The following is a 20,809-nucleotide window of genomic DNA, read 5'->3' as shown; positions in this document are numbered from 1 at the left end:
CTGCTAAGTCTCTTCAGTCGTGTCCGACTCTGTGCAACCCCATAGACGACAGCCAACCAGGCTCCCCCGTCCCTGAGATTCTCCAGGGAAGAACACTGGAGTGGGTTGCCATTTCCCTCTCCAATGCATGAAAGTGAAAAGTAAGAGTCAAGTTGCTCAGTCGTGTCCGACTCTTTGCGACCCCATGGACTGCAGCCCACCAGGCTCCTCCATCCATGGGATTTTCCAGGCAAGAGTGCTGGAGTGGGGTGCCATTGCCTTCTCCGGTCCCTAACCCTCGGAACTCCTATTCTGTTGTCTATTTCTAGATTGTTATTTTGAGAATTGTATATAAATGGAATTATACACAATGTTAAATTTTGATACTGGCTTTTCTCATTCAGCATAATGCTGAGATCCATCTAGATTGTTACATATATTGTACCTTTTGATTTCTGAGTACTAGTCCATGATAAAGATGCACCGTGGTTTGTTTAACCATTTGTCTATTAGACAGTTTCCTTGTTTTCAGTTTTTTCAGTTACAAATAGAGCTTCCATGTACATTCTTATACAAGTTTTTGTGTGGCCTAAGTTTTTTGTGTCTACAAGTGAGAACTAGGAATATAATTGCTAAATCATATAAGAGATCATATTTAGCTTATACTCATTTAGTTTACAACACGGGAGACCCAGGTTCAATCCCTGAGTCGGGAAGATCCTCTGGAGAAGGAAATGGCACCCCACTCCAGTACTCTTGCCTGGAAAATCCCAAGGACGGAGAAGTGTGGTAGGCTACAGTCCATGGGGTCACAAAAGTCGGACACAGCTGAGCAACTTCACTTTCACTTTCGTTTAGTTTAAAATACTTCTCCTACCAGTAACATGAGAAAGACTGTTTCTCCACACCCTTGTCAGCATTTGATTGTGTCACAAATTTGTATTTGATGTGTTCTGCGCCTGTGTGCAGTGACATTTCATTGTCATCTTAGTTTGCATTTTCCTTATGGCTGGTGATACTCAATATCCTTTCATTTGCTAGTTTGCCCTCTGTCCATTCTTTTGGGTAAACTGTCTCTTTAGTATCTCTTGCCATAGTCTAACTAGATTGTTTGGATTGTTTTCCTGTTGAGTTTTGAGAGTCCTTTATATATTCGAAATATATTAAGTCCTTTTTCAGATAGGTAGGTGGATTTGCAAGTAATTTCTCCTAGTCTCTTTTCTTTTCAATCTCAAAAGGATCTTTCACAAAGCAAAAGTTTTAAATTTGGTAACAGTTCATTTTTAATTTTTATTCCTTTTAGATTGCATGAAGTTTTTATGATGACCACTGGATTTTGTTAAGTATCTTTTATGAGATAATTGACATGGTTGTTTGATTTTTCTTTTTTAGCCTGCCAATACAGTGGATTGCATTGACTGCTTTTTTTAATATATATATATTGACCTAGCCTTATATCCCTGAAATAAATCTCCTGGGTTACAATGTATAATACTTTTTATGCATTCAGTTCAGTTCAGTCACTCAGTCATGTCTGACTCTTTGCGACACCATGGACTGCAGCACACCAGGCTTCCCTATCCATCGCCAACTCCCAGAGCTTACTCAACTCATGTCCATCGAGTTGGTGATGCTATCCAACCATCTCATCCTCTGTCATCCCCTTCTCACGTCTTCAATCTTTACCACCATCAGGATCTTTTCCAATGAGTCAGTTCTTCGCATCAGGTGGCCAAAGTATTGGAGTTTCAGCTTCAGCATCAGTCTTTCCAATGAATATTCAGGATTGATTTCCTTAAGAATGGGCTGGTTTGATCTCCTTGCAGTCCAAGGGACTATCAAGCGTTTTCTCCAACACCATAGTTCAAAAGCATCAGTTCTTCAGCACTCAGCTTTCTTTATAGCCCAACTCTCACATCCATACATGCCTACTGGAAAAACCATAGCTTTGACTAGATGGACCTTTGTCAACAAAGTAACGTGCATTAACAATTTCTTTTTACTAATATTTTGTTGAGAATATTTACATCAATATTTCTGAGGTCTGTAGTTTTATTTTTTCATACTTTGTTTGTCTGGTTTTGGTATCAAGGTAATGTTCTTGTTGTTCAGTCGTGACTGACTCTTTGCAACCCCATGGACTATAGCATGCCAGGGTTCCCTATCCTTCACCAGCTCCCGAAGCTTGTTCAAATTGAGTCAGTGATGGCATCCAACCATCTCGTCCTCTGTCATCCCCTTCTCCTCTTGCCTTCAATCTTTCCCAGCATCAGGGTCTTTTCCAATGAGTCAACCATTGTCATCTGTCAACACACAACGATATTACATAATTATTGACTATATTCCCCACACTGTACATTTCAAAGCCATGAGTCATTTATTTTGCAACTGAAAATTTCTACCTCAGTCTCCCACACCCATTTCTCACCTCCCATGACCCTTTTCTCATCTGTTTGTTCTCTATATCTATGACTCTGTTTCTGTTTAGTTATGTTTGTTCTTTTGTTTTTTACTGAAATCATACAGTATTTTTCTTTCTCTGTATGACCTATTTCCCTTAGCATAATACTCTCCAAGTCCATCCATGTTGTTACAGATGGCAGATTTTATTCTTTTTATGGCTAATACTCTGTTGTATACATATACTGCATCTTCTGTATCCATTCACCTACTGAGGGACACTTATGTTGCTTCCGTATCTTGGCTATTCAAGTAAATAATGCTGCAGTGAAAACAGGGATGCATGTATCTTTTCTAATTAGTGTTTTTGGTTTCTTCAGATAAATACCAGGAATGGGACTGCTAGATCACATAGTAGTTCTATTTTTAATTAATTGAGGAATCTCTTGGTGTACTGAAGAGTCTCTGTACTGTTTTCCGTAGCAGCTGCACCATGTACTTTCCCTGCAGCAGTGCACAAGTATTCCCTTTTCTTCACATCCTCGCCAGCACTTGTTTTCTTTTTCATAATGGCCCTTCTGACAGGTGTGAGGTGATATCTCAGTGTGGTTTTATTTTCATTTCCCTAGTGATTAGTGATGTTAAGCATCTTTCATGTGCCATCTGTATATCTTCTTTGAACAAATGTCTATTCAGATCCTCTGCTGATTTTTTTTAACCTGGTGGTTTGGTGTTTTATTGCAGAATTGTATGCTTGTACTGTTTTGATGACTATAGCTTATAATAGAGTTTGAATCAGAAAATGCAATGCTCCCATCTTTGTTCTTCTTTCTCAAGGTTTGGCTATTCAGGTTCTTTTGTGGGTCCATACAGATTTTAGGATTGTTTGGTCTATTTCTATGTCTAAATTTATTTTTACAGGTTAAGGACTCAAGCTGTATTTAAATCAAGAGAACTGGTTGCTAATAAAGAGATTACTAAACCTCGAGAGCTCAGTCTGGATGTGAATGGGAGTGGCTCTGGACCAAGGTAAATTTGGGCGGTTGGTGAAGGTACAGTATATAGGACACAGATCTTAAGGATATGCTTGGTATATTTATAGCTTCATACTGCTGAGTCTAGTTTTCTGATCATATGTATAAATATATTCACATTATAAAACTTTGAAAAATATTGATAAGTGTAAAGAAGAAAATAAAAATCTCTCATAATCCTTCCATTCAGAGAGAGTCCTTTGAACCCTTTTTCCCATTCTGTCTCTTTTATGATATTATTTTCTATATTACAGTAGGTATTATGCTTATACCGAATTTATTTTTTGCTTTTTTCAGTGTATCATAATTTCTGATGTCCTTTATAATGAAAAACTTGATGTTAATTCATTTAAAAAATATTTATATGTGTCAGCTATTACTTAGTGTTTATTAAGTAACCTATTATTAGATAGTACAAGGTTTTAGGTCTCAAAGAGTTGGACATGACTGAGTGACGTTTGCTTTCACTTTCATTATAGATTATGCTTTGAAGAAAATTTCTGTAAATACATTTCTTACCTATCTCCACCTATTTCCTGGGCATAAATTTCTGCAAACAGAACTACTAGCTTAAAGTACATGTGAATCCTTTTAAAATTCATGATTCACATTGCCAAATGGCTTTTCATAAAAATTAAATTAATTTAAACTCCCAAACCAATGTTTAAGAATGCTATTTTCATGAAATATAAAGAATTTTTGGCTGATATTTTTTCAAATACATTTTTTGTTCTTATTCTCTTTATCCTCTCCATTTGGAACTCTGTTTATATGTATATTACTGTAGATCTTTACTCTGCTAACTTTTGGAAACCTATTTTTTTTTATTCATATTGAATAATTTCTATTGATCTATCCTCAAATTCATCAAATCTTTTGTTGTTCCTAATTTGCTCATAAGCCCATACAGAGATTTTTTTTTTTTTTTTAATTTCGGATACTGGATTTTTTGGGTTTAGAATTTCCATTTGTATGTTTGTTATACTTTCTATTTCTGTGTTAAATTTTTCTATTTTATCCGTTACAAGTGTATTTTTTCCTTAAACTCTTTGTCTGCTAATTTTAACACCTAGTTCATCTTGAGGTTTGTCTCCACTGATTGAATTTTCTTTGAGTTGGTCATGTTTTCCTGTTTCTTTATATGTTTAGTAATTTTGGGTCATTTCCTGGTCATTGTGAATAACTAGAATTCAGTTGTAAAGGCATATCTCATTTTATTATGCTTCACTTTATCGTGCTTCACAAATAATTTTATATTTTACAAATTGAAGGCTTTTGGCAATCTTGCCTCAAGTAAGTCTTTCAGCACCGTTTTTCCAACAGCATTGGTCACTTTGTGTCTCTGTGTTACATTTTGTTAATTCTGACAATGTTGCTAACATTATTACTGTTTTTGTTGCTAATAGTAGTAGTATTATATTTGTTATAGTGCTTGGTGATCTTAGATTGTACTATTGCGAAAGGATTATAACTTGCTGAAAGCTCAGATGATGATTAACTAGCATCTTTTTAGCTATAAAGTACTTTTTAATTAAAGCTTGTCATTTTTTTACAAATATGCTATTGCACATTTAATAGACTACAGTAGAATGTAAACATAATTTTTATATGTACCAGGAAACCAAAATATTTGTCTGACTCCCTTTTTTGCAATATTCACTTTATTGTGGTGGTCTGGAACCAAAACTGCAATGTCTTCAAGGTATGCCTGTATTTATCTGAACAATGGTAATATTTTGTGTACGTGTGGGCAGTTAATTTAACTGAACTCCAAGTTCTGTGTCCCTGGAGTAATTGGTGATGATAATCACTGTTGAGTTATTTTAACTTTAATTGCGATGCTTGAGTCTGCCCTGATCATGGGCTTCCCACGGAGCTCAGCTGGTAAAGAATCTGCCTGCAATGTGGGAGACCTGGGTTCCATCCCTGGTTGGGAGGATCCCCTGGAGAAGGGTGTAGCTACCCACTCCAGTATTCTGGCCTGGAAAATTCCATGGTCTATATTGTCCATGGGGTCATAAAGAGTTGGACAAGACTGAGACTTTCACTTTCATTTTTCAGGATGCTTGAGTCTGCTCTGATCATGTGTAAGTTCAGGGGTCAGCCTGACCTGGCAAGATTGTTACATAGAATTTAAGCCTTTCCTATTTCTCTCCTCTCCAAGATTTTTCACTTTTTAGCTCCTTTCGTCAGCCTATACTCTATCCTCTTGTTCTTTAAGCCTGCTTTCAACTAAAAACCATTAAAAAAAAATTGGGAACTCACCCAGTGCCACTGTTTTCTTTCAAGTGCTGACCCTCTAGCAGTTTCTGCCTGCTGTTGGCCACACTGCTTTTCAGTGTATTCAAGTTATTTTTTTCCTCCCAGAGTTTATAGTTGTTTCATATAGGAGATTTGGACCTGTAGAAGCTCCTCAACCATTATCAGGAGCAGAACCCAAGAATTCTTATTTTTGCACATTTTTGCTGTAATTAATTTTTTCAGTTGTGGTAAAATACACATAAAATTTACCATCTCACCCATTTTTTAGTTTACTGTTCAATAATAGTAAACTTATTTACAGTGTTGTGAAGCCAGTCTCCAGAACTCTTTTATCCTGCAAAACTGAAACTCTGTGACCATTAATAACTACTCTTAATTTCCTCTTACACCCGGCCCCCGGCAACAGCCGTTTTCTTTTCTGTTTCTAGGTACCTCATGTAAGTAGAATCATGCAGTATTTTTGTTGCTTATAATTTATCATTTTTATTGAAGTATAGTTGATTTATAATGTTATGTTAGTGTCAGGTATACAGTGAAGGGATTCAGATATATATATATAAAATATTTTTTCAGATTCTTTTTGTGTGTAGGTTATTACAAAATAGCAAGTATAGTTCCCTGTGCTATACAGTAATAGGTCCTTGTTTCTTTTATATATATTATTGTGTATATGTTACTCCCAAATTTCTAATTTATCTCTCCTCAGCACCTTTCCCCTTTGGTAATCATAAGTTTGTTTTCTATGTCTGTGACTCTATTTCTGTTTTGTAAATAAGTTCATTTGTATCATTTTTTTAGAGTCCATATTTAAGTAATACCATAGGACATTTGTTCCTCTCTAACTTTCTTCACTCAGCATGATAATCTCTAGGTCCATCAATGTTGCTGCAGGTGGCATAATTTTATTCTTTTTTATGGCTGAGTAATACTCTGGGGTGTGTGTGTGTGTGTGTGTGTGTGTGTGTGTGTGTAAGAGTGTGAGTGTGATGTGGTATATAGTCGACGTCTTTATCCATTCATCTGTCAGTGGGCATTTAGACTGTTTCCATGTCTTGGCCATTGTCAATAGTGCTACAGTGACTATTGGGGTACATGTATCCTTTCTTTTCTGTACTGTTACTATCACTTTTAATTTTTAAAATTTTTATTGGAGTATAGTTGATTTATAATATCGTGATCGTTTCAGGTGTACAGCAAAGTAAAGCAATTATACATACACATATATCCCATATAGGCCACTGCAGAGTGTTGACTAGAGTTCCCTGTGCTATACAGTAGGTCCTTATTAGTTACGTAGTTTATATATATAGTAGGTGTGTATATGTCAATCCCAATTTCTCCCTCCCTCCTCTTGGTAAGGAGGGATAACCATGTTTATCCCTGATAAAACACTGATAACCATGTTTGTTTTCTACATCTGTCACTCTCTTTGTTTTGTAGATAAGTTCATTTGTACCCTTTTTATAGATTCCACCTATAAGTGATATCATGTGCTATATTTTTTTTTTGCCTGACTTACTTCACTCAGTACAACAATCTCTAGGTGCATCCATGTTACTGCAAATGGCATTATTTTGTCATTTTTATGCTGAGTAATATTTTATTGTATATATGTATCACGTCATCTTTATCCATTCCTCTGTTGATGAACATTTAGCTTGCTTCCAAGTCCTAGCTATTGTAAATAGAGTGTTGTGATGAACATTGGGGTGCATGTATTGTTTCAAATTACGGTTTTTTCTGGGTGTGTGCCCAGGAGTGGGATGGATTCCTGGGTCATATGGTAGCTTTCTTTTTTATATATATATAGAGAGAGTCATCTTTATTAAAGTTCATGATTACATTAGAAACTGACATGGATTTCTTTAAGATATGCAGATTCTCACGGGCACCTGCTTTCCACTTTTGAGGATAATAAAGAGGTCAATATCTTAATGTTATTACATCGACTTTTCACCAGATAGGAAACCTGAAAAGGTCTCTTGGGCCTTCCAGGTCACTATACTCTATACAGACCTGCCCATGTAGTCTCTTGAATTTACAATTTGAAATTTGCAATTTCTTATAAATTCAATAAGTTCCTGGGCAACACAACATTATAACTCTGCTGGTTTTTAAGGTGCAGTTCCAAGGTTAAATATTGTACCTATACATTTCCAAATCACCCAGGCTTATCTTTCCAGGAATGTATTGCTCATTTTACTTGGTGTTTCAGATGGTAAAGAATCTACCTGCAAGGCAGGAGTTTCTAGGTTCAATCCCTGGGTCAGGAAGATCCCCATGGACAAGGGAATGGCTTCCACTCCAGTGTTCTTGCCTGGGGAATTCCATGGATAGAGGAGCCTGGCAGGCTACAGTCCATGGGGGTCCCAGAATTTTCACTTTAGTAATCTCCCTGTCAAAGAAAGACCCCAAAGCATTGCTAACTAAAAAGTTAAGTGAGGCTCCTCTTCTTTCCCCAAATCAAGTTGTATGTGGAATCCCAAACAAAACGCTGGTTCCAAGCACACAGGCTAGTAGTCTCCCAAAAAGCCCTTTATAGTTTTTGAGGAACCTCCATACTGTTCTCCATAGTGACTGTAGCAATTTACATTTCCACCAACAGTGTAGGAGGGTTCCCTTTTCTCCACACCCTCTCCAGTATTTATTATTTGTAGACTTTTTGATAATGGCTGTTCTGACTTGTGTGAGGTGATAGCTCAGTGTAGTTTTGATTTGCATTTCTCTACTAATTAGCAGTGTTCAGCATCTTTTCATGTTCAGTTTGGCCATCTATATGTTTGCGTTGTTGTTGTTATTTAGTCACTAAGTTGTATCTGACTCTCTGTGATCCCGTGGACTGAGCCCATCAGACTCTTCTGTTCATGGGATTGGGAGTGGGTTGCCATTTCCTTCTCCAGGTGGTCTTCCTGACCCAGGAATTGAACCTGCAACTCCTGTTTGGCAGGCAGATTCTTTACTATTGAGCCACCTGGAAAGTCAGTATAGTCTTCTTTCGAGAAACGTCTATTTAGATCTTCTGCCCATTTGTTTATTGGGTTCATTTTTGATATTGAGCTGTATGAGTTCTTTGTATAGTTTGGAGATTGATCCCTTGTCAGTTGCTTTCAAATATTTCCTCCCATCCTGTATGTTGTCTTTTCTGATTTCCTTTGCTATGCAAATGCTTTTGGGTTTAATTAAGTCCCATTTGTTTATTTTTGTTTTTATTTTCATTACTTAGAAGAGAGATCCAAAAAGATACTGCTATAATCTGTATCAGAGCATTCTGCCTATGTTTCCCTGCAAGAGTTGATCGTGTCCAGCCTTGCGCCTATACCAGTGTATACTCCTGTCTCCTTTGTCACAGATTAATTCACCCTAGGTACATGGGTTTATTTCTGGACATTCTATCCTGTTCCATTGATCTATATTTCTGTTTTTGTGCCAATACCAAGCTGTCTTGATTACTGTAGCTTTTTAGTATAGTCTGAAACCCCAGAGTCTGATTCTTCCAGCTCCATTTTTCTTTCTCCAGGTTGCTTTGGCTATTTGGGGTCTTTTGTATTTCCATACAAATTATAAAATTTTTTGTTGTAGTTCTCTGAAAATTGCCGTTGGTAATTTAACAAGAATTGCATTGAATCTTAGATTGCCTTGAGTAGGATAGTCACTTTAATGACCCTGAGTCTTCCAACCAGGAGCATTTTATATCTTTCCATCTGTTTTGTCATCTTTGATTTCTTTCATCAGCATCTTACAGTTTTTAGAATACAAGTCTTTTGTTTCCTTAACTAAGTTTATTTTCAGGTATTTTATCTTTTTTGATGTGATGGGGAATGAAATCGTTTCCTTAATTTCCCTTTCTGGCCTTTCACATGTAGAAATGCTACATGTTTTTGCATATTAATTTTGTATCCTGCAACTTTACCAAATTCATTGATGAGCTCTAGTAGCCAACTTATTGGAAAAGACTCTGATGTGGGGAAAGACTGAAGGCAAAAGGAGAAGGGGGCAGCAGAAGATGAGATGGTTAGATAGCATCACTGACTAAATGGACATGAACTTGAGCAAACTCCAGGAGATAGTGAAGGACAGGGAAGGCTGACGTGCTGCAGCCCTTGGGGTTGCAAAGAGTTGGACACGACTTGGCGACTGAACAGCAACAACAGCAGTTTTCTGGTAACGTCTTCTCTGATTGCTGTGGCTAGGACTTGCAAAACTATGTTGAATAAAAGTGGTGAGAGTGGGCATCCTTGTCTTTTTCCTGATCTTAGGGAAAGTGCTTTCAGCTTTTCATCATTGAGTATGATGTTGGCTGTGGGTTCTATTATGACTTCTGTTATGTTGAGATAGGTTCCCAATATTTGTCTTTTTGTGGCTTGCCAAAGTTTAATTTTATCTTATTACTATTGAAATCAAGGATGTACATAATTTAAAAAGTCAGTTGTTTAAAAAATAAATAAATAAAAAGTCAGTTTTTTAAGAAGGCTTATGCAAAAATAGTGGGGTGCTCTACTACTCCTTCTTAATCCCAATTGCCACTCATTAGAGATAAAATTTTTCACTACTTTGGATGTTTTTTAATCTATTATTCTAGTATTTATATCCGTATTTTAAAATATCAGACATAAGCCGGCATTAAGTATTGACTTTCTGCTATGAAAGATGAATTAGTTAGCTCTCACAGGTAACGATCTACATGCTGTCTCCCTCTTTTCTCCTTTTTCCCTCCCTTGCTCTTCTCTCTCCTTCACTCTCTTCCCCTTCCTCTCTCTCTCTTACATTCATACCCACACACATACTGTTTCTTTTGTCTACTCAGTATAGCTATATAACAATTTGTTTGCAATAAAATTATAGATATTTTCTATATACCTGAGCCAGCTACTTTACAGTTATTAAATTTAATTTTTATATAATTAATTTTTTTTCAGAGTTTAGAAATGCTTTAATTTTCCATGCACTCATTCATTTATTAATTCACTGAAATATTCATAATGTTTCTCACTATATTCTAGGCACTTTCGAGACTTTGGGGTAATATAGCAGTTAACAAAACACCAAAATTTCTGGCCTTAGAACTGTCATGTCTTTCCATTCCCCAATTCACCCAGAAAGTATAATTATCTGAATATATTCAGATATATCAATTATTCTATCGTATCTATTTTTTTTTAATATTTGCCCTTGGGGCCTTCCATAGTTCTGCTCTATTCTGAACTGGTTTTTCTCTAAGCTTGATGTTTAGAGATTTCACCCTGAAATTTTCCTTATCCATCATCCTGGAAGTTTTCTTTACTGTTCTGTGCTATATTCCTCTTTTGCTGGTTCACATGTCCACTTTTTGGTTTATACTCATCTTCCTTAATCATGTCCTTCAATAGCTGACAAGGAGTACAGAGGCAATAGTTCTTTGAGACTTTATACCTCTAGAAAATGCCTTACATCTTTCTTCACATTTAATGTATAGTTTAGCTGCATGCAGAATTCTTGGTTGGTAATTAATGTTCCTCTGAGGAGATTGAAGGTTATATTCTATTATCTTCTAGTTTCTAGTATTACCGTTAAGAGTTTGGTGCAGTTTGATTCTTTATCTTTTTTATGTGACCTATTCTCCACTGTTCTCCATGGACGCTATTAAAGTCTTATCCTTCTTTGCATTATTCTAAAAATTAATGCTGATGTGTGTCGGGTGGGCCTTCTGTCATTTGTTACACTATTAGCCAGATGTTGAATCTCTTGGAATTGCTCGTTTTCTTTTTTTTCTCTTGTCTTTCATATCTATGTTCTTTTTATACTTTCTAAAAGACTTCTTGAAGTTTATTTTTTAATCTTTCTGTTAAATTTTTTGTACTATTATTTCCAAGAATTTTTTATTATCTAAATTTAAGAAAAAATAAAACACAGGCATCTTGCAGTGTTTTTTCTTATCTCTGAGGATTTTAATAGTTCTTAAAATTTCTTTTCTTCCAAGCCTTATTGTGTCTATTTTCAACAAGTTCAGGATTCCTTTTTCCGCATATGTCTGATGATCCATTTATATTTGCAAACAAAACAGTGAAAAGCTATTGAAAGTTCTCAGTATATATAAGCAGGGCTTGTCAACTGATGGACTTCAAGCCAGCTTAAAACTCAGCATTTAAAAAACTCAGATCATGGCATCCAATCCCATCACTTCATGGCAAATAGAGAAAAAGTGGAAAAAGTGACAAGATTTTATTTTCTTGGGCTCTGAAATCAATGCACATAGTGACTGCACCCATGAAATTAAAAGATGCTTACTCCTTGGAAGAAACATAGACAACATATTAAAAATTAGAGATATCATTTTGTCGACAAAGGTCCCAATAGTGAAAGCTATGGTTTTTCCAGTAGTCATGTACAGATGTGAGAGTTGGACCATGATGAAGGCTAAGTAATGAAGAATTGATGCTTTCAAACTGAGAGTTCCTTGAACAGCAAGGAGATCAAACCAGTCAATCCTAAAGGATATCAACCCTGAATATTCACTGTAAGGACTAATGTTGAAGCTCCAATACTTTGGCCACCTGATGTGAAGAGCCAACTCATTGGAAAAGACACTGATGCTGGGAAAGATTTGAGGGCAGGAGAAGAAGTGGGCAACAGAGGATGAGATGATTGGATGGCATCACCAACTCAATGGACGTGAGTTTGAGCAAGCTCTGGGAGATACTGAAGGACAGGGAAACCTTGCATGCTGCAGTCCATGGGGTCGCAAAGAGTGGACATGACTTAACAACTGAACAATAACACACCAACCATTTAGCCAGCAAATATTTCAGTTTTGATTTTTCAGATTGATTGAGTTTGAACTTATATGTCTGATTTCTGGGCTTTTAAAATATTGCAACATCTCTTTATTTGTTATCCTTTCCTCTTTATTTCTCTGTAACCTCATTATTTTCTGTCTTTTTTGTTGTTGTTGTTCTTTTACAATTATTTGAGAGATGTCAGAAAAGAGTAGAGGTTTATTTTCAATCAACCATGTAAATTGGCTCTCCAATGGTAATTTGTATAGTTAAGGAGTATTTGGGAGTTTAATAGAAAGATGTAATCCTGAGGGAGGAGGGTTCAGGATGGGGAGCACATGTATACCTGTGATGGATTCATTTTGATATTTGGCAAAACTAATACAATTATGTAAAGTTTAAAAATAAAATAAAATTTTTAAAAAATTAAAAAAAAAAGAAAGATGGAATCCTATTGTAATTTTCAATTATTCAGTATTCAATTAAGATAAATGTTTTTTCTGCATATTTATTAACACTTTGTGTTTCTTTGTAGAATTTTCATTTCCTGACTATATCCATATTTTCTGTGTCGGGGTTTTATATTTCTTCTTTAGTTGATGTGTAAGAACTTTTATTATATTTGTTTTTAACTTAAAATAATTCCTTACTTATTTTTAGTGCTACTCATGTTTACCTGTATTCTTCATATATTTACTTGCTTGCTGTGGTAGGGAAAATACTTAAAATGCTGGTAAGTCAAAAGAAAATAAAACATACCCATGATATCATCTAGAGGTAATCCTAGTATGTAGCTTCTAGGTAGTATTTTTTTAAAGTATGTGATGCATGTTTATATTATACATTTTGTCTTATAATTCACCTTATTTTTAGTTAAATGTTATCTAACGTTCTAAAGAACAGTGCTTTCTCTATTAAAAGTAAAACATCCAAAGACACATTAAGAAAAAAGCAGTCATCTTTCATTCACTATCCTGTTCCCTATCCTGATTGTCTCGGTAGAATTAGTCTTAGCACTCTAGTGTTTATTGTTCTATACCTTTTTTATGCTTACATGTATTAATATGTGTGCTGTGCTAAAAGTCATTTCAGTCGTGTCTGACTTTTTGTGGCCCTTGGAACTGCAGCCCGCCAAGCTCAGAGGATCCATGGGATTCTCCAGGCAAGAATACTGCAGTAGTTTGCCTGTACTCTCCTCCAGGGGATCTTCCCAACCTGGGAATCGAACCTGCATCTCTTATGTCTCCTACATTGGCAGACAAGTTCTTTACCACTAGCACCACCTGGGAAGTCTGTTTTAATATATACAGCATCTATGTACATTGAGATCAAACTGAACTCATTCATCTTTTTTAACTTCACTTAATGATGCTTTAATAGACATTTGTCAGGTTCTTAGAGTTTTTGTAAAACTGTGGTAAGCAGAATAATTGTCCTCCAAAAACATCTGTGTTCTAATCCCTGGAAGCTCTGAATATATTACCCCTACCTGGCAAAGGGACTTTGCAGGTATGATGGATGGAATAGACCTTGAAAGATGGAGATTATCCTGGGTTATCTGGATAGGCTGCTCATTCTAATCACATGAGTTCTGAAAAATAAAGAACCTCTCCTTACTGTGTCAGAGAGATAAGACGAAAGGAGGAGGAGAGATTTGAAGCTTGAGAATGACTCAGCCTGCCCTTGTTGGCTCTGAAGATGGAGGAACGTTGTGTGACCAGCCAAGGATTGCAAGGACCAGCCAAGGAAGCTTGGAACAGTCCTCATCTGATGACCCACAAGGAAACAGGGATCTCAGTCCTCAAACTACAAAGAACAAGGTTCTGCCAGAAACCTGAGTGAACAAGCAAATAGATCCTCCCCTATAGCCTGAACAAGCAAATAGATCCTCCCCTATAGCCTGAAAAAAGGAACATAACCCTGCTGACACCTCGGTGTTAGCCCATGAGACCTGTGTCACACAGGACCATCTGTAGTCAGACCTACAGAATTATAGAATAATACATTTGTGTTGATTGAGTCAGTAAACTTTTAGTTTGTTATAGTGGTAAGAGAAAGCTAATACAAATCCTAACTTATTTCCTATAAATGGGTAATAGTTCATGACTTCTATATACACTGTAACTTATTCAGCACTTCTATTGTTGAACATTCAGATTGTTTCAAATTCTTTACCCACTGCACAGAGTGCTATAATAAGCATGGCTGTACTAACACTGTGTTCTGGTCCTTTTATTTTATTAGGGTAAATTTCCAAAAACAAAATTGCTAGGTCAAAGTCTATTGTTACATAAGTGTATTTTATATAATGTACAATTATAAATGATAATAATCCATGCCAACTAAGATCACGGCATTCAATCTCATCACTTCATGCCAATAGATAGGGAAACAATGGAAACAGTGACAGACTTTATTTTCTTGGGCTCCAAAATCATTGCAGATGGTAACTGCAGCCATGAAATTAAAAGATACTTGCTCCTTGGAAGAAAAACTATGACAAAACTAGACAGCATATTAAAAAGCAGAGATTATTCTGCTGACAAGGTCCATATAGTCAAAGCTATAGTTTTTCCAGTAGTCATATATGGATGTGACAGTTGAACCATGAGTTCAGTTCAGTCGCTCAGTCGTGTCCGACTCTTTGCGACCCCATGAATCGCAGCATACCAGGCCTCCCTGTCCATCACCAGACTCCCGGAGTTCACTCAAACTCAAGTCCATCGAGTGATGCCATCCAGCCATCTCATCCTCTGTCGTCTCCTTCTCCTCCTGCCCCCAATCCCTCCCAGCATCAGAGTCTTTTCCAATGAGTCAACTCTTTGCATGAGGTGGCCAAAGTACTGGAGTTTCAGCTTTAGCATCATTCCCTCCAAAGAAATCCCAGGGCTGATCTCCTTCAGAATGGACTGGTTGGATCTCCTTGCAGTCCAAGGGACTCTCAAGAGTCTTCTCCAACACCACAGTTCAAAAGCATCAGTTCTTCGGCGCTCAGCCTTCTTCACAGTCCAACTCTCACATCCATACATGACCACAGGAAAAACCATAGCCGTGACTAAACGGACCTTTGTTGGCAAAGTAATGTTTCTGCTTTTGAATATGCTATCTAGGTTGGTCATAACTTTCCTTCCAAGGAGTGAGCATCTTTTAATTTCATGGCTGCAGTCACCATCTGCAGTGATTTTGGAGCCCCAAAAATAAAGTCTGACACTATTTCCACTGTTTTCCCATCTATTTCCCATGAAGTGATGGGACCGGATGCCATGATCTTCGTTTTCTGAATGTTGAGCTTTAAGCCAACTTTTTCACTCTCCACTTTCACTTTCATCAAGAGGCTCTTTAGTTCCTCTTCACTTTCTGCCGTAAGGGTGGTTTCATCTGCATATCTGAGGTTATTGATATTTCTCCCAGCAATCTTGATTCCAGCTTGTGTTTCTTCCAGTCCAGTGTTTCTCATGATGTACTCTGCATAGAAGTTAAATAAGCAGGGTGACAATATACAGCCTTGATGTACTCCTTTTCCTATTTGGAACCAGTCTGTTGTTCCATGTCCAGTTCTAACTGTTGCTTCCTGACCTGCATACAGATTTCTCAAGAGGCAGATCAGGTGGTCTGGTATTCCCATCTCTTTCAGAATTTTCCACAGTTGATTGTGATCCAATAAATTCAAAGGCTTTGGCATAGTCAATAAAGCAGAAATAGATGTTTTTCTGGAACTCTCTTGCTTTTTCCATGATCCAGCGGATGTTGGCAATTTGATCTCTGGTTTCTCTGCCTTTTCTAAAACGAGCTTGAACATCAGGAAGTTCAAGGTTCACGTATTGCTGAGGCCTGGCTTAGAGAATTTTGAGCATTCCTTTACTAGCATGTGAGATGAGTGCAATTGTGTGGTAGTTTGAGCATTCTTTGGCATTGCCTTTCTTTGGGATTGGAATGAAAACTGACCTTTTCTAGTCCTATGGCCACTGCTGAGTTTTCCAAGTTTGCTGACATATTGAGTGCAGCACTTTCATAGCATCATCTTTCAGGATTTGAAATAGCTCAACTGGAATGCCATCACCTCCACTAGCTTTGTTCATAGTGATGCTTTCTAAGGCCCACTTGACTTCACATTCCAGGATGTCTGGCTCTAGGTCAGTGATCACACCATCGTGATTATCTGGGTTGTGAAGATCTTTTTTGTACAGTTCTTCTGTGTATTCTTGCCACCTCTTCTTAATATCTTCTGCTTCTGTTGGGTCCATACCATTTCTGTCCTTTATTGAGTCCATCTTTGCATGAAATGTTCCCTTGGTATCTCATAACGAAGGCTAAACGCCAAAGAATTGATGCTTTTGAACTGTGGTGTTGGAGAATACTCTTGAGAGTCCCTTGGGCTGAAAGGAGATCGAACCTGTCAATCCTAAAGGAAGTCAATCTTGAATATTCACTGGAAGGACTGATGCTGAAGCTGAAGCTCCAATACTTTGGCTACCTGATGTGAAGAACTGCCTCATTGAAAAAGGTCCTGATGCTGGGGAAGACAGAAGACAGGAGGAGAAGGGGTGACAGAGGATGAAATGGTTGGATGGCATCAACCAACTTGATAGACATGAATTTAAGCAAGTTCCAGGTGAAGGACAGGGAAGCCTGGCATGCTGCGGTCCATGGGATCGCAAAGATTTGGACACAACTGAGCTACTAAACAGCAAATGCCAACTTTGTTTTTCAGAAGGTGGTAGCAGTTGATACTCACACTTGCAATTTATGAAAGTTTTCATTACTGCTGTTTAGGTAGGTGTAGTGAATGCTTTGGAAACTAGTGCTTCAATCTAAGAGATTGGCATGTTTTAAAGTTTAGATGTATCTGGGCATGATGTCCTATATTCAAGTAATTATGACAAAAATAAGGTAAGACTATACACTGCTTCCAAAAAAAAATCTTTCCTAATATGCCTTTGATAAGACTCTTATCATATGTATTTTAAGATCTTAATACACTACCTAAAAATTTGAAGAAACTCTGGCAATGGTTTCAGAAGTCTGACTGTCATTGGAAAACCAAGAATTCTCACTCAACAGCCCTCAAAGTATCTAATCTAATTGAGATTAAAAGAAGTATAGTCAATGAGTTCATTTGTCTCCTTGATTCACTTGGCTGTGGAAATGATGTTGTCTCCACTAGTCCCAGAAAGAGTTGGAGGTGAATTAAGGGAGAATAGCGTACAGCCTTAAGCCACCTTTCCATTAGGTTGGTACAAAGGTAATTGTGGTTTCAGAGCATGAATTTCAAATCATTTTAACTACGCTCAAACACATCTTTATTAATCAAAATAGGAACCATTACAACCAATACAGTTTTGCCAACAAGAAATATGTTTGTTTATTTCTGTAGTATAAAAATTCATCTTCAGAATTCAGCAAACTCTTGGAAAGCATTTTCTGCCTCCTGCTGGTTGCAGAAGCAATTTGCCTGTGAAAAGTTGTAGAGATGCTTGGCGAAGTGGTAGTCGGTTGGCAAGAGATCAGGTGAATATGGCAGATGAGGCAAAACTTTGTAGCCCAATATGTTTGACTTTAAAGCATTGGTCATGTAACATGCTGTCATGGAGAAGAATTGGGCCCATTCTGTTGACCAGTGCCAGCTATAGTCATTGCAGTTTTCAGGGCATCTCATCAATTTGCTGAGCATACTTCTTAGATGTAATGGTTTTGCCAGGATTCAAAAAAGCTGTAGTAGATCAGACAGGCAGCAAACCACCAAACAGTGACCATGACCTTTTTTTGGTGCAAGTTCAACTTTGGGAAGTGCTTTGGAGCTGCTTCTGGGTCCAACCACTGAACTGGTCATTACCAGTTGTCATATAAAACACACTTAGCTTTGTACATGACAATCCAATCAAGAAATGATTCATTGTTGTTGTGTAAAATAAGAGAAGATGACACTTCCAAACAACAATTTATTTTTATTTTTAGTCAGCTCATGAAGTACCCACTTATCAAGTTTTTTCACCTTTCCAATTTGCTTCAGATGCTGAATAACCATAGAATAGTTGGCACTGACTTCTTGTCAACTTCTCGTGTATGTATAAGAGGATCAGCTTCAGTGATGACTCTCAGTTGGTCGTTGCCAACTTCCAATGGCCAGCCACTACGCTCCTCATCTTCAAGATTCTTCTCTTCTTTGCAAAACTTGAACCACCACTGCATTGTACATGTGTTAGCAGTTCCTGGGCCAAATGCATTGTTGATGTTGCAAGTTGTCTCTTGCTGCTTTACAGCCCATTTTGAACTCGAATAAAAAAGTTGCTTGAATTTGCTTTTTGCTACATCATTTCTTTAATCTAAAATAAATATAAAATAAGCAACAAGTAATAAGTCATTAGCAAAAAAACATAAAGTGAGAAATGCACGTTAAAATGATGTATAACATAACCACATTTATTTAAGAATGTAGTCCATTATCAAATGGCAAAGTTCAACAATGTAAAACTGCAATTACCTTTGCACCAACCTAATAGAATGATTTAAACAAAAATGTCTGCTGGCTTTAAAAATTTAATCAAGAAGTGTAACGGGAAATGACCTTCTTTCTACCTTGCAGGCTCTTTGATTTTGCCAGCAGAACTCCCTAGATAAAATTTAATTTTAAGCTGAATTTTCTTTATTTGGAAATTTAAATTATCTTAAGTATAAAAATATTCTGTGTATTTAAAGTATTAAACTTACTCAAGTGAGGCATTAAAAATTTGGAACTAAAATAAATGAGATAATGAGAAAGTGAAAAACATATTTTTTATAATTAACAGCTCATTTTGAGTTAATTATATACCATTACCAAAATGTAATTGCAATTTATTTTCTATTATCTGTGGAAAAAATCACAGTCAAGGGAGCTTACATTGCTGCTTTCCTGCATAAATGGTATAGAATGAGAATAAATAAATATGTGAGAACTTAATGATAAATAAGAGCAAATAGCAGAGCACAGCTGAGCTGAACCATTGGAAGATAACTATCACATGAAGGATGTTAATAACTTAAAAAGTCACAAGCAGTTCTGATTGCATATAGGTTCTCTGGTTTGGTTTTAGTTTGCTTGATGTTTTTGTTGACTATGCAAAGATGACCCTTATAAATGAACTTTTTTTTGTAATTCTGCAGATTTCTAAAAATCTGACCATTTTTGTATGTTCATATAATAGTAATTCAACAAAAAAGTATTAAATATCTGCTATTTTTTTAAATCTGACTTTGCTAAATACTGTAGAAAATATCGGAGAAGGCAATTGCACCCCACTCCAGTACTCTTGCCTGGAAAATCCCATGGATGGAGAAGCCTGGTAGGCTGCAGTCCATGGGGTCGCTAAGAGTCAGGCACAACTGAGTGACTTCTTTCACTTTTCACTTTCATGCATTGGAGAAGGAAATGGCAACCCACTCCAGTATTCTTGCCTGGAGAATCCCAGGGATGGGGGAGCCTGGTGGGCTGCCGTCTGTGGGGTCGCACAGAGTCGGACACGACTGAAGCGACTTAGCAGCAGCAGCAGCAGCAGCAGTAGGAAGTATAAGAAGCCCCTAGTAGTAAAGTAAGGCAAATATATAAATATTTATCATCTATAAAGAATCTCTGCTCAATCACTCAGTCATGTCTGACTCTTCAAGGCCCCATGGACTATAGCCTGCCAGGCTCCTCTGTCCATGGAATTTTCCAGGCAAGAATACTGGACCAGGTTGCCATTTCCTACTAGAAGAGCTTTATAAAAGAAATACAAAGAAGTTAAGAAAAAGGTTTTTGGAAGTGGTAATATTTAAGATAAGTCTTAAAATATAGGATAGAATTTTGGTAGGCTGTGTAATATCTATAGGTGTGTGTGTGTGTGTGCACATGCATGCACGTGTTGTTTCTGGGGGGAGAAGACAGGGAAAGTCTCAGTAAATGAAGGAAGTCACAAGTCGGGCACAGCATCAAATATGCTTCAGTGTGACCTCAATATGCTTTAGGAGTTAGGGAAACTGAAACAAATGTTTACATTAGTAAATTAGATGAAAGGGTTTAAATATCAACCTGAAGAATTTGGACCTGTATGATTGGAATAATTTTAAAAAGTAATGAAAAAGAACTGATTTTTTGACAAAAACGATAAAGCTGATTTTGAAGACCAGTGGAATAAGAATGAACAATTCCAAGTTTTGTCTTTCCAGTAATTAGCCATGTGATTTTAAAGATATTGCTGTGTGCCTCAACCTCCTTGCTTATGAATGAGAGTTAAACTTGGTTTTTATTAAGAGTTTTTTCCATTTCTAACACTGCTGGGAAGAATGCAAATTGCTGGAGCCACTTTGGTGGTCAGTTTGGCAATGCCAGTTTACAGTTATTTTTTACTATGAATGCTGATTGGC

General features: G+C 36.9%; 1 protein-coding gene across 5 annotated transcripts in view; it reads left to right on the top strand.

The window, feature by feature from the left end:
- KIAA1328 (KIAA1328 ortholog) overlaps positions 1–20,809 on the top strand; it is a 427,554-nt gene that overhangs the window by 270,553 nt on the left and 136,192 nt on the right. For 4 of the 5 annotated variants that reach the window (XM_061400422.1, XM_061400426.1, XM_061400425.1 and 1 more), the window contains exon 8: positions 3,301–3,408. The exons of the other annotated variant lie outside the window; for it this stretch is intronic. In XM_061400422.1, the coding sequence (XP_061256406.1) occupies positions 3,301–3,408 (108 nt within the window). The remainder of the gene's footprint in view (positions 1–3,300; positions 3,409–20,809) is intronic. 5 annotated transcript variants of the gene reach the window in all.

This window comes from Bos javanicus, chromosome 24, assembly GCF_032452875.1.
Source record: "Bos javanicus breed banteng chromosome 24, ARS-OSU_banteng_1.0, whole genome shotgun sequence".
Classification (NCBI taxonomy): Eukaryota; Metazoa; Chordata; class Mammalia; order Artiodactyla; family Bovidae; genus Bos; species Bos javanicus.
The sequence above is the reverse complement of the archived record's forward strand: the minus strand, read 5'-3'. Positions and strand labels throughout refer to the sequence as shown.